The sequence below is a fragment of the Tachypleus tridentatus genome, chromosome 12 (assembly GCF_004210375.1).
Source record: "Tachypleus tridentatus isolate NWPU-2018 chromosome 12, ASM421037v1, whole genome shotgun sequence".
NCBI classification, from domain to species: Eukaryota; Metazoa; Arthropoda; class Merostomata; order Xiphosura; family Limulidae; genus Tachypleus; species Tachypleus tridentatus.
In genome coordinates, this window is record NC_134836.1 from 67,458,954 (window position 1) to 67,474,070 (window position 15,117).

At 34.5% G+C, this 15,117-nt stretch overlaps 1 protein-coding gene across 4 annotated transcripts in view; it reads left to right on the plus strand.

Annotated features, from left to right (window-relative positions):
- Window positions 1–9,916: 9,916 nt before the first annotated feature.
- Window positions 9,917–15,117, plus strand: part of LOC143233466 (homeobox protein dve-1-like) — an 81,289-nt gene continuing 76,088 nt past the window's right edge. For 2 of the 4 annotated variants that reach the window (XM_076469719.1, XM_076469720.1), the window contains exon 1: window positions 9,918–10,194. In XM_076469719.1, the coding sequence (XP_076325834.1) occupies window positions 10,096–10,194 (99 nt within the window). In that variant the 5' untranslated portion in view covers window positions 9,918–10,095. Of the gene's footprint in view, window positions 10,407–15,117 lie in introns of all 4 variants that reach the window. The other 2 variants (XM_076469722.1, XM_076469721.1) reach the window with 2 other exon arrangements.

The following is a 15,117-nucleotide window of genomic DNA, read 5'->3' on the forward strand; positions in this document are numbered from 1 at the left end:
GCAGATATACCGCTGAGCCACTGGGAGACTGCTGACATGAATTCATAAAATAAATAGTTCAGTAGTTGTAAGTCCGCAGTTATACCGCTGAGCCACTGGGGGACTGCTGACATGAATTCATAAAATAAATAGTTCAGTAGTTGTAAGTCCGCAGATATACCGCTGAGCCACTGGGGGACTGCTGACATGAATTCATAAAATAAATAGTTCAATAGTTGTAAGTCCGCAGATATACCGCTGAGCCACTGGGAAACTGCTGACATGAATAAATAGTTCAGTAAACTTTTGAATGCAAGTCAACAAATTCAATGGCATGGCATCGAAATTTCATTTTTTTTAATGGGTATCCCATATTAATTTTGTCAAAGACAGTTTACCCTGTGGCAAAAGTGTTGCATGTGTTTATTTATAAAACACATGTCGGATGAGTACAGAAATCGCATCAAGGACCTAAAACACAAGAGATCAAGAAACACAAACTATACCCACGCCGGAGACAGAGCAGCAAGACCAAACAACTACAACATGTAGGTAAAAAGGAACCCAAACTCACCAGTCAGCTCAATCTACAGCCGTCGAAGATTCACAACAAACCAGTAGTACCTTGTAGGAAATCAACTCGTTTTCAACTATCAACTCTGAACCACTCTTCGTCCCTCCTCGTCAAACTCAGCTAATGGTCTCGCTACCGACTCCACCGCCGACCATGTCTCACCTTATGAATTCTCTTCCTTTTCTTTCCACATACCAGCTGCGACAACTATTAGAAACATCGACTTCTTGACCTCTGTACCAATAATCACAACCTCCAAGTTAGTCTTACATAACATTATCTGAAAATATTGGCGCCAGTTAGTGAAAGTGATTTTTGTCGGGGTCCTTCTGTTCTTCCCTCTCCCAAAAAAACCTTCGTTTCGGGCCAAATAATTTCAAACCTAAAAACGATAGTTCATTTTTACACCACCATTCCCAAGTTGCCCCTGAAAAAGAAAGGTCCATCTTTCGAAAGTGCTCGGGTCGCAGGGGTTTTGCTCATTTCTATCAAGATTGCTTGAACTTATATGTTTATGTAAAATTATCGATTTTTTTGGAAATACGTTATCGAAATTCAACTTAATTTGTGGTAAACATGCAGTATATGCTGGCGCTTTGACCTAAGGGTCAAAACGGTTGAAATAAAAGCAAAATATTTTTGATATCAGTTGACAAGAAATCTGAATATTTGGTTAATGTTTTAGAGATTGAAATAAAAGAATAAAAACTTAAATAATCAAAAACATTTGAATAATAGCATGCATCATAATTCATTAAACTTCATTGGTAGTAAAATACTTTAATTAGATTTTGAATATAACTTAATAACACTTCATAATATGTCCAGAAAGGGATTTAAAGAGTGCACCGTTGGCCTTAAGTAATAACATTTATTACATGACGATAAAGTGAACTGCAGATCTTTCTTATTTAACGTTTGAGTTCTAAAATTTCCTACTAATTAAATACGTGTCCTTCTTGATCTGAATTACTTCATTGTTGCATTTTGTTATCCAGCACACTATTCACTTTTTGTACTGAAATTCTTCATTGCTGTATTTCATTAGATAATGCACTCTGTGTTTTCCTTTCTCACTCGATTTACTATAATTATTGCTATTTATAAGAAAGACATGATCAACTAAAACATTTATTATTAAATAACGTTGTTTCAAAATTGACAGATTTATATTAAGTATTCCAGTTGTAGTCGTTAGTTGAGTTGATCCTTACTATTATTCACTACCACTCATAGTCTAGATAAAACAAAAGGTTTCACTGAAGCATAAAATTCACAAAATAGAACTAACTTATTGCCAGTAGAGACAGTAAACAGCATGAATCGTCACTGGTGACATACGAATAACGTGTTACTGGAACCAGTAGGAGAGGATACTTAGATGAATAAAGATATACAGAAAAGGGTGATAACATGTACATTATGACCACATGTCACTGGTAACTAAAAACAAGGATTACTTGTTTGTAAAATGTCCTGTGAACTAGCACTAAATTATACATGTTATGTCATAGATGTCTCAGTCATGAGTTGATCTACATGTCTTTGGAAGTGAGCTGTTCACAAAGCTTCAACGTGAGGCACCCAAGCAAACTTGGCTGCTTCCCTCGATGATCTGAGTGGGAATGCATAAATTGTCATGGTAGCAGCAAATCATGGAAATAACATCATATATAGCTAATTGAGTTTCTCCCAAGTTAGATGATTTGGCATTGTATAACCATCAGGAGTATCTATACCAAAACAGAAGCCATTTGTATGATAAAATAATTTAAAGTGATCACTTGGATATAGTAGTGGAGAGAAAAAAATGAAAAGGTAGCTGACATTATTTCAAATTAACCAGTGATCTTCACAGATATTAGGGTTCTAATGAGTGCTATGATAGCAGATGAAAAAGGATGAAGGAAGAAAATCTTTGGAGATAATCTGGTTGTCTTGAATAGTACTTACCAGAAATAAAGGAAAATACATCAAAATTATTAATACTCTTTAGGCTGATAAACATGGCAAAAACTCATTTTTGCCTCTCCATTGTCACAACCAGTATCTTAATGTACTAGTAGATGCTACTTTGTTCATGATATTAGACCTAACTGTCAGATACTAACTTATACAGCTATCTAATGAATACAAACCTAAGACTTAAGTCTACTTTAGTCACTTAAGATGCTCTATATGAATTTCATGTAATTCCATTCAGTCTGTGTCATATGTCCCTTACATTTAAGTGGATAATGGAGCTTATATAAAGAAGGGTGCAATGAGAGATATGTCCATTATACGAAGATGATATTTTGGAGGCTTGGACATATTTCTAAATCTGTTACTTAGTACATGAGAATAGATTTCAAGAAAAAATGAAAACAGGTTTAAGACTGAAGCCAAGAAAGTGTATGCTTGTGCATAACAATTGATAACAAGTTATATACTAACACGTGCTTTGTTAATACAGTAAAATTAAAGTGTAAATGGAATAAAAATAAACGTGTGTAATCTCTACAGTTTGCTGCTACTTACCTACTCATTAAATATACATTTAATTTTATAAAAAAATAAATATTTAACTTTCAGAAAAAAACTTATAATTTAAACCAAAAAGTTGTCACCAGTAAAAATACCAAAAAAAAAACAATACTAATTTTAAGATCTTTTTCTTGGTTTCACATCTTCAAAACTTTCCATTCAGATCATTTGTTAACTCCATTGGAACTTTGTTGACTAATATAGAAACAAATCACTGCTAAAACTACTTTGTTTAGTTGATTGTAATTGCTTTTATTCAGTTGGTTTACCCTCAGGTTCTAGATATTTTCAGTGCTGAACGTTTTTATGAAATATAAGACCACAAACTGTAACATGAGAAAGAAGGTCTTGTAATAATAAAATCATTAACAGGGGAGGAAAAAGATGTGAAAGAAAAGACAAGGATAGTAAGATAATTACGTCTTCAAGGAATTATCAGAGCACAACTTGAGAATAGTCCTGCTGCATGTAGCAGAGATGACTTTTGAGTAGAGTAATGGCTGCTCTGACTAGTATTGGATCAGTTCTGCTATATTCATTCACATCATTCCATAACTGAAGATCACTGGAAGATGTGTCTGCAGTAGAAGCTGCAGATATATCAAAGATTTTGTACAGAAGAGAGCATTAAGCAACATATTCATTCTAACTTGATCATAATTCAAATGATCACCAAATACATATGTTATTACTGTAAATCACAACTGCTATTCAATGTGCACATTGTAGTTAATGCAGTCCAAGAGGTGAGAGAATTCCTAGGAGTATCAATACAAACCCATTCTCAATAATTATCTTGGGGCAAAAGATATTTTAAAACAGCTTTATATGCAGTTAATCTTTCTCAGAGAAAGTTGATATAAATTTCCTACTGAAATTTAAGTTGATGATTATAGATATGGAACATCTTAAATGCTGATCATTCCTCAAGGGTTTCACAAGATTTTTATAAAATCTTTAAACTCAGGGTTGTCCAAACTGAATATTGCACAAAACAATTCCTACCATGTTGGACACAAAATTATTTTCATGATGTGATGGTAAACTTTCTTGTTAAGCAAAACTTCTAACTATATAAAACCAGAGTTTGAAGCAGTAGTGTTGATAACAAGTCCAACAATACTGTTTTCTAGTTTTTACTGGAGTGCAAGAGTGTGGCTTTTTTCCATTTGGGTTGTACCAGTTCTATCTGGAATCACTGTAACACCAAGTAATTGTCTCTCTTTCTGGTCTGGCATTTCAGCTATAAAACCCTTAACATCTCCTCACCTCTTGAAACAATTGTTTTGTTGTAATGCAACAATGCATATTTTGGTGGAATAAATAAGGTTTTTATAGCAATGACACTTTCCATTTGAATATTTTATTGCTGCACTCAATTTAAAAAGAGTAACACTATTCAAGTCACTTTTATCTTCTGAAAAATTGCAGTAAAAGTTCTTTTTCTTGTAAATGTAGTAGAAGAGGATGGACATTCAAAATCATCATCTTCAGAATGTGTATCTGGACTGTCTGCATAACTCACTAGCTCATGATTAGGATTTTCTAGATTAATACTGAGTGTTGCTGTTGACTTTGTTTTCTTTGTTCTTCATACCTTTATCTCATCCAATAAGAATTCTCTTTCATCATTCTATTTCTTTTCTTGTTGTATTCTTTGTCGTCTAATCCTAAAAATATTTTCTTAAGAAATTCAACATTGATCAGTTTCCTTTTCTTCTGAGCATCTTGGTGTGAACCAAAAAATAGTTTTATAGTTCTTTAACAAACAGTTTTCCCTTCACCTCAATTTATTTACACCACTTCCTTTTCTTTGATTTCTTGTAACTATCATAACGATTCAAAACCTAGTTTTGACTTGGTCCTTTTATGGCATAGATATTCTGGCTTTGCCAAGTTCTTTTAGAATTTTAAGTACTATTCTATATGCAATCATGCCATTAAAGTTTTCATGCTGCAATGGTCCATCTTATGAATAGAAAAACAACTGTTAGACATTTCTCTTTGTAAGAATTCTGAAAGCTTAGAGTTCAAGTGCAGGTTTTCTCATTAACCATACATCACGATCTTTTTTCAAATTAGGCAAATTCATTGATCATCAAACAATTTGAATAAACAAGATTCAATGATTATTAGAGTAATATATTCAAAACTATACGTTCAAAATATGTCTTACATTAAAACATCTGCATTAAAAACTTTAAAATAAGTAAAAAAGCAACTTCTCATAATCTTTTAATTAAAATAAAAACAGTGCTAATTACATAATTCCAAATTTCAATAATTTTTTAACATTTTTGATGCTCGTGGCAAATTTTGGCATCTTCATTTTGGCTAAAAATTAACGTTTCGATAAAAAAAAATGTAGTGGAATCGGAAAATGCACAGGGAACATGCCTTTGAACAACCTTTTGTAGTTGCTATATATTTCGATTACCCTAACCTTCATGCTTTAGAGCAGTGGTTCTTAACCTGGAGGTTGGGACCCCTTGAGTGGTCATGGAAGGTTTGAGAATTATTAGGCCTGGCATGGCCTAGCGCGTTAAGGCATGCGCTTCGCAATCCGAGGGTCGCGGGTTCGCGCCCGAGTCGTGGGGGCGTTATAATGTTACGGTCAATCCCACTATTCGTTGGTAAAAGAGTAGCCCAAGAGTTGGCGGTGGGTGGTGATGACTAGCTGCCTTCCCTCTAGTCTTACACTGCTAAATTAGGGACGGCTAGCACAGATAGCCCTCGAGTAGCTTTGTGCGAAATTCCAAAACAAACAAACAAACCTTGAGAATTATTGGGGAAATCACGGAGCTGTTTGTAGTTTTTGTGACAAGTGCCTGTAACTGCCTACCAATGAGAAACACGCTGAAGTGTGGCAGTTGAACCGCATCGAGATGCTTGTTGCGCAACCACCTGTCTAATTTTGAGTAAAAATTTTCATATATTACAGCGTTTTGAATTGCCTAAATTTGTTTAACTATATAATATTAATACATCGAACTTGTTTGTTTGTTTGTTTTGGAATTTCGCACAAAGCTACTCGAGGGGTATCTGTGCTAGCCGTCCCTAATTTAGCAGTGTAAGACTAGAGGGAAGGCAGCTAGTCATCACCACACACCGCCAACTCTTAGGCTACTCTTCTACTACCGAAAAGTGGGATTGACCGTCACATTATAACGCCCCCACGGCTGGGAGGGCGAGCATGTTTGGCGCGACGCGGGCGCGAATTACGATTCGCGCGCCTTACACGCTTGGCCATGCCGGGCCACATCGAACTTAAAATTTAAATATCAAAGTTTCCATCGTATTTAATATATTTTCTCATTATATATATATATCAACCTTCACACTGAGTGAATAAGTAGGTGTTGTATGCTGTTCCATAATTCCATGGATTTTGCATTTGTTTAGCACTTGTAGCATTTCTCAAGATCATTTATTTGTAACATTTTCAATAAATTAGGATCTTTATATAGTTTTGTTTTATTCTACCTTTACGTAAAGTTTACCATTACAAAAATTATTATAGGGGTCACGGTAATACCCTGGAGAGTCTCAGTGGGTAAGACGATGAAAAAGGTTAAGAACCACTGTTTTAGAGCCTAAAAACAGACGATGATTCCAAAGAAAATGTGGACAAATTGGGTTATGCAGTAAATGTTTTCACCACAACATGTAGAGAAAGCTCTTTCTGAAACCAAAAGTACTACTCTAAAAGAAAACCGAACTGGCTATATCCTGTTAAAACATGCTCTTTAGGTTTATCTTGACGAATTCATACACTCCTTCGTAATTATTTACCTACAACCATCTTCCATGGAAGTTGGCCGCTAATGTTATGAAAACATAACCAGTTATAAATTAGCCAACTGAGTAACTCGTTAGGATTTTAAGTTTTCTAACTATATCATTAGAAATAATCTTGAATAGAAAACAAAAAGTTCATTTGAAAAACAATAATTTTATAAACAAATATTACTATTGTGCAAGGAAAAAACAAATCAATCATTTCTCCACTATCAAGATTAAATGAAAATGTAATTCCTAGGTATGATACCGATTACATTATGATTAGCGTTCTCCAAGAAGAGGCTTTTAACAATATAGAAAATGAGGAAAATACTTGATAAATTTTAAAAGCATGCTATTTCAGGGAAACTTTAGACAAAATAGATAATCTAAATTTGGAAACGTTTATGGACTGCAACTGCCTGTTGATAAAAGGTGAGGACTCAGTATAAAAGCTGAAATACTGACTCCTTTTCTTTCAACAAGCAGTTGCAGATAATGAGTACACTAGATCTCATTTAACCTCAAGGTTTAAGAGAGTTTTAAGAAATGCTTCTGTGGGGGAAAAGTTGATTTTTCTGAGCATAAAAGTACATGGGAACTGTAATGGAAATTTCACGAAAAGAAGTGGTTGCACAAGAAAAGGATTGTGTCTAGGAGAAGTTATCTCTTTGATATAATACATTTTACACTGTCTCAAAGAGCTCTGACGTAGGTTAACCTTTTGCTGTTGAGTCTGGCAGGTTTTCTTGTGTCTGGAGTACCCAATGGTCCTGTGGGTAAATCTTATCAAGAGGGGAATTTATACACTTGAGATCTATTAGAATTTTTGGCACATAAACAGTTGAATACACCTTGGATAATCTCTATCAAACTCCAAGGTTATTACATACCAGAGCACTGTAACCTCAACTTTGGTCAAAATTGCTGATCAGTGGTGAACAGATGCTTGGTATACCATTGTTGCACAATGTTTACCAATCAGAATTTCTACCCATGCAGGGGAGGGGCAGTGAACACCCTTTGTGTAAACTTATGACTCATGGAGTGACTAACTCCATAATCTCTCAAGAGCTCCAAGCACGAGGAATCATAAAGGACTTTATGATGAGCTGCCAAGAATAGCACATTGCCTTGTACCCCTAGAACAGGGACTGACAACCTTTTGTTGTATTGTTGTCCATGTGAGTGGTTTACACTCAAAACCAAGGATGTTTGTAACAACTACTCTTAATCTTCATGCTTTGTAGATTAATAAAGATGAATGGGCTATTGACTTCAACCAACAGCTCAGAACACATCTGCTGATCCATGATTTCGGTACTTAACTGAGATGGTGAACTAGTCACAAAGAAAATCAGACATAAGTAAACTGAGAAAGAACACCTTAATTTAACAGGTAAGTTAAATTTGGCCACTTTTTCTAGTCGACAACGTTACCTCGTTGACTTGTTCTATCGTTCAGATATTGTCGAACTCTTTCAGCAAAAAAAAAAAAGAGTATATACATGTTAATTTTTTTCAACCCAGAAGCTATGTGTTATTACAATGTCTTCTATATTAGCACATACTTACCAGAGAAAATAAGGTAATTAAAACATGAACATGATCAACGTTTTGATAACACTCATTAAAACTTTAATTCTAAAACTGTTTATTTACGTGTGTTTAGCCTTCTAATAGAAAAAAAAGGTAATCTCACGTTTCTGAATCATGTGTTTATACCAAAACTGCACAGTAAATAACTAAACGTAAAACTGGAAAATTCATATTTCTTTAAAGCAGTTAGAAAACGTATATGATACGCCTGCTTATCAAACACAATCGCATACAGTATTCTTTTATCTGTAGATAATCAGTGACAGATTTAAGGTTGTGTGAGCCTAGGGGATAATAATTTTTGTGGGCCCTACATCGTATGTAATTTTACACACAATAAAATTATGAGTGTGCCCCCATCAAGACCATGGGCACAGGAGCTTCATCCTCTTTAGCCCCTACCTAAATACGCCACTCCAGATAAAGACCAATTCTAATAAAGAGAATAAGGTAATCTCAATAAGTTTCTGAATCACGTATTTATATCAAAACTGCATGTAGAAACTAACTAAATAAAAGACTGAAAAAATCGTATAACTTTAAACTAATTACAAAACATATGATATGTGTGGTTATCACAGACGAGCATATTGCTCATGGTACTCTTTTATTTATAAATAATGTTCAATACCTTAATAAGCACTACATTAAAAGAAAGTTATGATATTATTGGTCATTATTATGTTAGAAACTTAAGTAGTATTCACTGATGATATTGGGTGTTTTGTAAATCTCAACGATAAATTATATAATACCCAAAATTATAGATTAAAAATATAAATAGTTATGATAATATATTTCAATTTTTAGTGTCAATGCAACATCATTTAAATTTACCATAACCAACACATCATTGTTCGAACTCTAAAGTTAGAAATAACTTTTTGATAGGGGGAAACAAAATCAAGAATACTAGTAGCAATTAGTAAATATTAAAATATACACCTCAAATTCAGTGTTTGATTATTTGTTTTTGAATTTCACCTAAAGCTACACTAGAACTATCTGCGCTAGCTGTCCCTAATTTAGCGGTGTAAGACGAGAGAGAAGGTAACTGGTCATTACCACCCACCGCCAGCTCTTGGGCTACTCTTTAACTAACGCATAGTAATATTAACCGTCACATTATAACGCCCCACAGCTGAAAGGGCGAACATGTTTGGTACGACGGGAATTCGAACCCGCGACCCTCAGATTACTAGTCAAACGCCTTAACCCACCTAGCCAATTCAGAGTTTGATTGGAACTCCTCATGTGTGTGTATTTCGCGCAAAGTTTAATTTCTAAAGCTAATATTACATTTAATATTTTAGACATAAATTATTCTTTATTTGTAAATCCCTGCCCAATTTATGTGATTGGATATCTCCAAAATATAATAACTTCACAAACAATTGGTTCTAATAATTTTACAATTTTTGTATAGTTTTCCGATTGTGTGAATGTACTATTTTTCATTAATTTACTTATGCGTCGTTGAGCTAAATGCAAGAAATTCAGTAATTAAGCTTAATTGAAAGTAGTTCACGTCGTGAATTATGATAGATATAAGACGTTTTAAATACATTATTTGGTGGAGTGAGTGTGCTATCAGGAATGTTATTGTAATGTGATGTTACTTGTATTGTTAGCGTCAAATGATGGATTTTCAGTGTGCAATGGAAAGAGTTGCAGAAGCTTGGATTGCAGCAAATACTCAAACTACTTTAAATGTAAAAGGAGCAAAGGAAGGACAGGTGAGAACACAAGTTGAAGCTAAAAAAATAGTCGAAACCGTGTGACCGTAGCATTTGCAATGTGCATACTAAGGCAGCGTGTTACGTATTGACTTAATTGTGTGTGTGACTTCAATAATCAGGATAGGCGAATTTTTGTTCTTGTCCATCATTTCAATAGACTAGACAGTCACTGAATCAGTAGACTAGCGCTGTTTTCTGAAGTGTTTTAGGTAAGCTTAGACCTTAATTTCAAGTGTGGTTATTACGTTGCTACGTTTATTTTTCTTGGTGTATGTGATACTGAAATATTCATAAGGAAAATGGACTAAAATTTTGAACTTGAATCTAAACATTATTATCGTTACAATTTACAGATATTTATATTTTACTACTAATACTCGTAAAGCATAGTTAACGTTAACATCTAAGCTATTTGTCTTTAATTTTTAAACAAGTGTATTATATGTGATGATATAACATTTATGATAATACACTTATAAAGTAGTATAATTTATTTAGCGATTCTCACGTTGTTTTTAGCCTAACAGTAACGCATCGCTATTACTATGTTATTACTGTTATCAACAGCACTTTGCAACAAAATGTAATAGCGTGTATTTGTTTTTACAGCTATTTCACAAGTGTAACAGATTTTGTATTTGGACAAGCGTTCTTAACTTGCAACATTAAGTGTTAGAAACTTCAGTGTGAAAACTGCTGTTATGTTATGTTTATTAGAACTTTTATAAGTTAAGCAGACTATACTCATAATTCAAAATTGCTGGACCAGAACTTTCTAACTCAATAATGTAACTTTTAAACAAGTTTTCTAGGAAGAAAAAAAGGCCTAATTTATAAGTTATCACTAAGTATACTTAAGTGTGTTACCCTTATGCTTAACCAATACCTAAGCAATATTCAATTTAAAATTTGATGATTTTGAACATTTGCATATCAGTCTTCTGTTCTATTTTATACCATAAGATGAGATTAAAATTCAAGGAGGGCTATTATTGGCTGTTGATAAAATGTGCAATAAACTTATAGAGCATAGACCAACAGGCTAATTTACATATAACCATAGTTACCATGATAAAGACCTTATAACTGCCCAGTGTCCATCAGTTTATCTCTGTAAGAGTAATATTACACGTAATTCTGTAGGGTGAAACTGGAATTCTGTATAAATAACTGCAAGAGTCAGCTCCATTAAATAACAAAGGAAAAGATGTGTAGCATATCAAACAACAATAATAATTGATGAAAAATAAAGTTATATCAAAGTTATTACCTTTTGACATTTGGACATCTTGGCACACCTGTCTCAATATTAAGTGTGTGAAAATTTTGATCATTTTTGTAAAAACATTGCAGATTTTTTTTACTTTTCCAGAGCAGTCATTAAAAAATGTGGAAATATATTTTGGAACCCTTATGTATAGAATGACAGACGTCCTACTCATCTAACTCCTATATAGGTTGTGTCATTAATTCATCACCACTACAATCAATACTTGTAGCAAAATCATTAAAAGATTAACCAATTGCAATAACTCTGTCAATTTTATATCACACTATAGTACAAAAGCCAGTATATTACAATAATATGAAATGTAAATATTTCCCCAAACCAAAAAAAATTCAGGTAGTGAAAATACATTAACTTTTATTCTATTTCCAAGCTCTTCAACGTTTTTATGAAAAATGAATCATTTTAGTAAGAGCAAGTTAACGTAGAAGTTGATGTTTTACCAATTTATTCATTTTGATAGCTATATTTCACTGATTCTGTGACAACTCATAATTTTCTTAACAACAAAAACTAATGGAAGGAGCAAAGAGTTAGTGTAGAGATAAATTTTGGAGTAAAATGCACAAAGGCCTACATGCAAATGTGGCCAGTAAAAAATGGAATTACATTTGGCATGAAGTTATGAGAAAATTCTATATGCTTTGCATCATTTGACACACATTCACACATTATTTTCTGTATAATAGGCACATCTGAGGATTTTTTTTCAAAGCTTAACTTTTTGTTTGCATTTTTCCACCCCATTTTAAGAGTCCCATCCCTCAACATCAGCCACATAGTTTATTGGTACCCAGAATGTATTTTGTTGATACTGGGTACCAGTAGACCAAGAGTTTAGCTGCTTGTTCAGAATGCTACCAGTTGCATTCACAAGTATTGTCTTTGAGGTTTGTAGGGGCTTGGCCACGAAACTTTCTGTTCTTGTGCTAAACCTTAGCCACAGATCCATGGGCACTGCAAGTCCTTAAGTCAGAATTAATTATTCAGTTCTTATTTTCATCACCCAATCTGTTATGTTTCTGCCCCTTGCAGATTCTCAAAGTTTAGACATTTACTCCACCTGATGGATGTCCCAACTCGGGTGCTTCCACTTAAAGAGGAACATTGTCAATCTGTGTATCTGTTTTATCATGTAACTCTAGTTGGGCCTAGCCAATTCCTATTTAATTCCAAACTATGGAAGAGGTAGTCTGATTATTACTCACCTATTCTGTCATTGTGAGGATGGTTCTTTCTCTTTTACAAATGTAGGTGTCACTTGAATGTCTCATTCTTTTGAAATAAATGCATTAAAGATACCTTCAATGGTCTTTATGAAACTGATGATTCACTGAATTTTACAATTTCCGTATTCAGAATCATTCTCTTCGATCTTGAGGTGGTGGTTAGATCAGAACCATACTAAGATATGGGTACCTCTGCTGCCAACTCACTTGGAGATCAATCTCTTCATGAGTGCCTTGCCTTTGGGATGTGGTGTATGTATGAATAGTCAAGATTTCCAGGGACCATGCATGGACAATGAGGCTTCCCTACACAATGTTTTAGACATTCTTGTTGCAATGCAAGGTTTTTCTGTTGGATTAGCTTTCATTTTGAAAAACTGACAATTGGTGTACTGGGTGCTGATTTAAAACACTCAATTACAGACAACTTTGTTTCTGGAACTTCACCCTCAGGTTTTGACAATAGATGTATTCTGTCAGAATAGGAGATGATTACACTCTTAGGCTTTCCCACTGATTCATATGTTATCCAAGGAAGTAGCTATGATTTATTCCAACCCATTGTTGGGTTCTGTTAATAGCACTAGATTGACAGTTAAAACCCTGATTTCTGCTTTTGCAGTACCTTAAGGAGTGTCCACCTTTTCCACTTTCTTTTTGGCTTTCTCTTTTGAGGCAGTCATGATCTGACATCATACACTCTGTTATCTAGAAGCATAAGCTTTAAGCATGAAGGTTATGAAGTACTTTATTTAGCATTAGGGTTTACTTTCTTAGATTGTCATATGTCTGTCTTGGTATTTGCTTAGTCCTACAATGGATATTTATCTAAAGAAATGACACGCATATTGGCAATGGTGTTTTGAGGGAAGGTTGAACACACTTTGATCAAAAAGTGCCAACCATAATTGTTTTTGACCTGGATCTCTGACTAGGGTTTTGTATCTTCTTCAGTTTCCCTGTATGAGGTAGCCTTGTTAAGTCTTTTGATACTTGAGACAAGTTCTCTGAGTTCTTAATATGCTTCAACTTTCTTGTGCTGTTCTGAGTCCTTTCTCTCAAATTACTGGTATATTAAGGTGCCATTATATGTCCCTTCTCAACATTCATTTGAGGCCTTAGCCTCGTATACCATATATCACCTTTTCATGAGTTTAAATTTCTTTGCTGCTAACATACAGATGTCATTGGTCAGAGTAGTTTGCACTGATTGTACACAGGACACTTTTTCATTCTACCCGTGTTCTGACAATGGTTCTTCTTCTTTAAGACACTGGCAACCAAACTTACATTTATACTGATTTATGTGATTATGGTTTCTATGACCAATCAGATCTCAGTTGTTTGTTATGGCCAGTGAGGGGCTTGAAGTGTTATGTTGCCTGCATTAATGCCATTAGAGGTGATAGACAACAACCCTTTTATTCACTGGGATCCTTCAGTTTCCTAGGAAGTATTCCCATTTACATTAATGAGATGGGTACAAAATTGATCCATGTCACCTATTATAGGCTTTCTTTAAGGTGAGGTGACTTCTGCAAGTAATGCTTACCAGATTTATCCCAATTTTATGTTCTTAGCAGCCTGGGTGAATTGTCTGCTGTAGGCTGTGCAGGCTGGTGTGTGGAGTTTTCATAATACATTTATCTTGCATTATTTGCATGATCTGTCAGAGTATTCTTGTGAGGGTTTTCGACTGCCTCCAAAGCTATTTTAATCATATTCAATAGATTATACAGACATGCAAGTATTTTCATTGCTACTCATGTTTCTTTTTTATTTCACAAGGCCCCTTACCTCATTTTCACATGATCCTACTCTGGGGAAAGTGTTGCCCAAGCAGATGTTTCTATCAAATCAAATACACACTAACGACTTTCCCACTATTTGTTGGTAAAAGAGTAGCCCAATAGTTGGTGATGGGTGGTGTTGACTAGCTGCCTCCCTCCCAATCTTACACTGAAAAATTAAGGATATCTAGTGCAGATAGCCCTTGTGTATTTTTGCATGGAATTCAAAAACAAACAAACTAATAACCTTTAACACAAATACTTTATCTAGGTTGCAACAGGTTAGATAGAAACAGTGTTCCATAAGACTACCTAGAGGCTGCCAGGTGGTATTGCTGCACTATCACTCATGGACTATCATAAGTAAAGCATAAGGATATCCTACCCATCCCTGCTGATCATTTAATTGAATAAATTTAGGTCACTTTGCTTTTAAAAAATATTGGAAACTTAGTTCACCTATTGCACTGTTTCCAGGGCACTTTTACTCAGGACTCCCCGCTATTGGAGATACAGAGTCCTTATCACACTTGGTTCCCAGTTACTGGGGTAGCAGACTGAGGTTATTTCTCCAGACTGTTCAAGTTAATTCTGCCACTATTGGAAAAGAGGG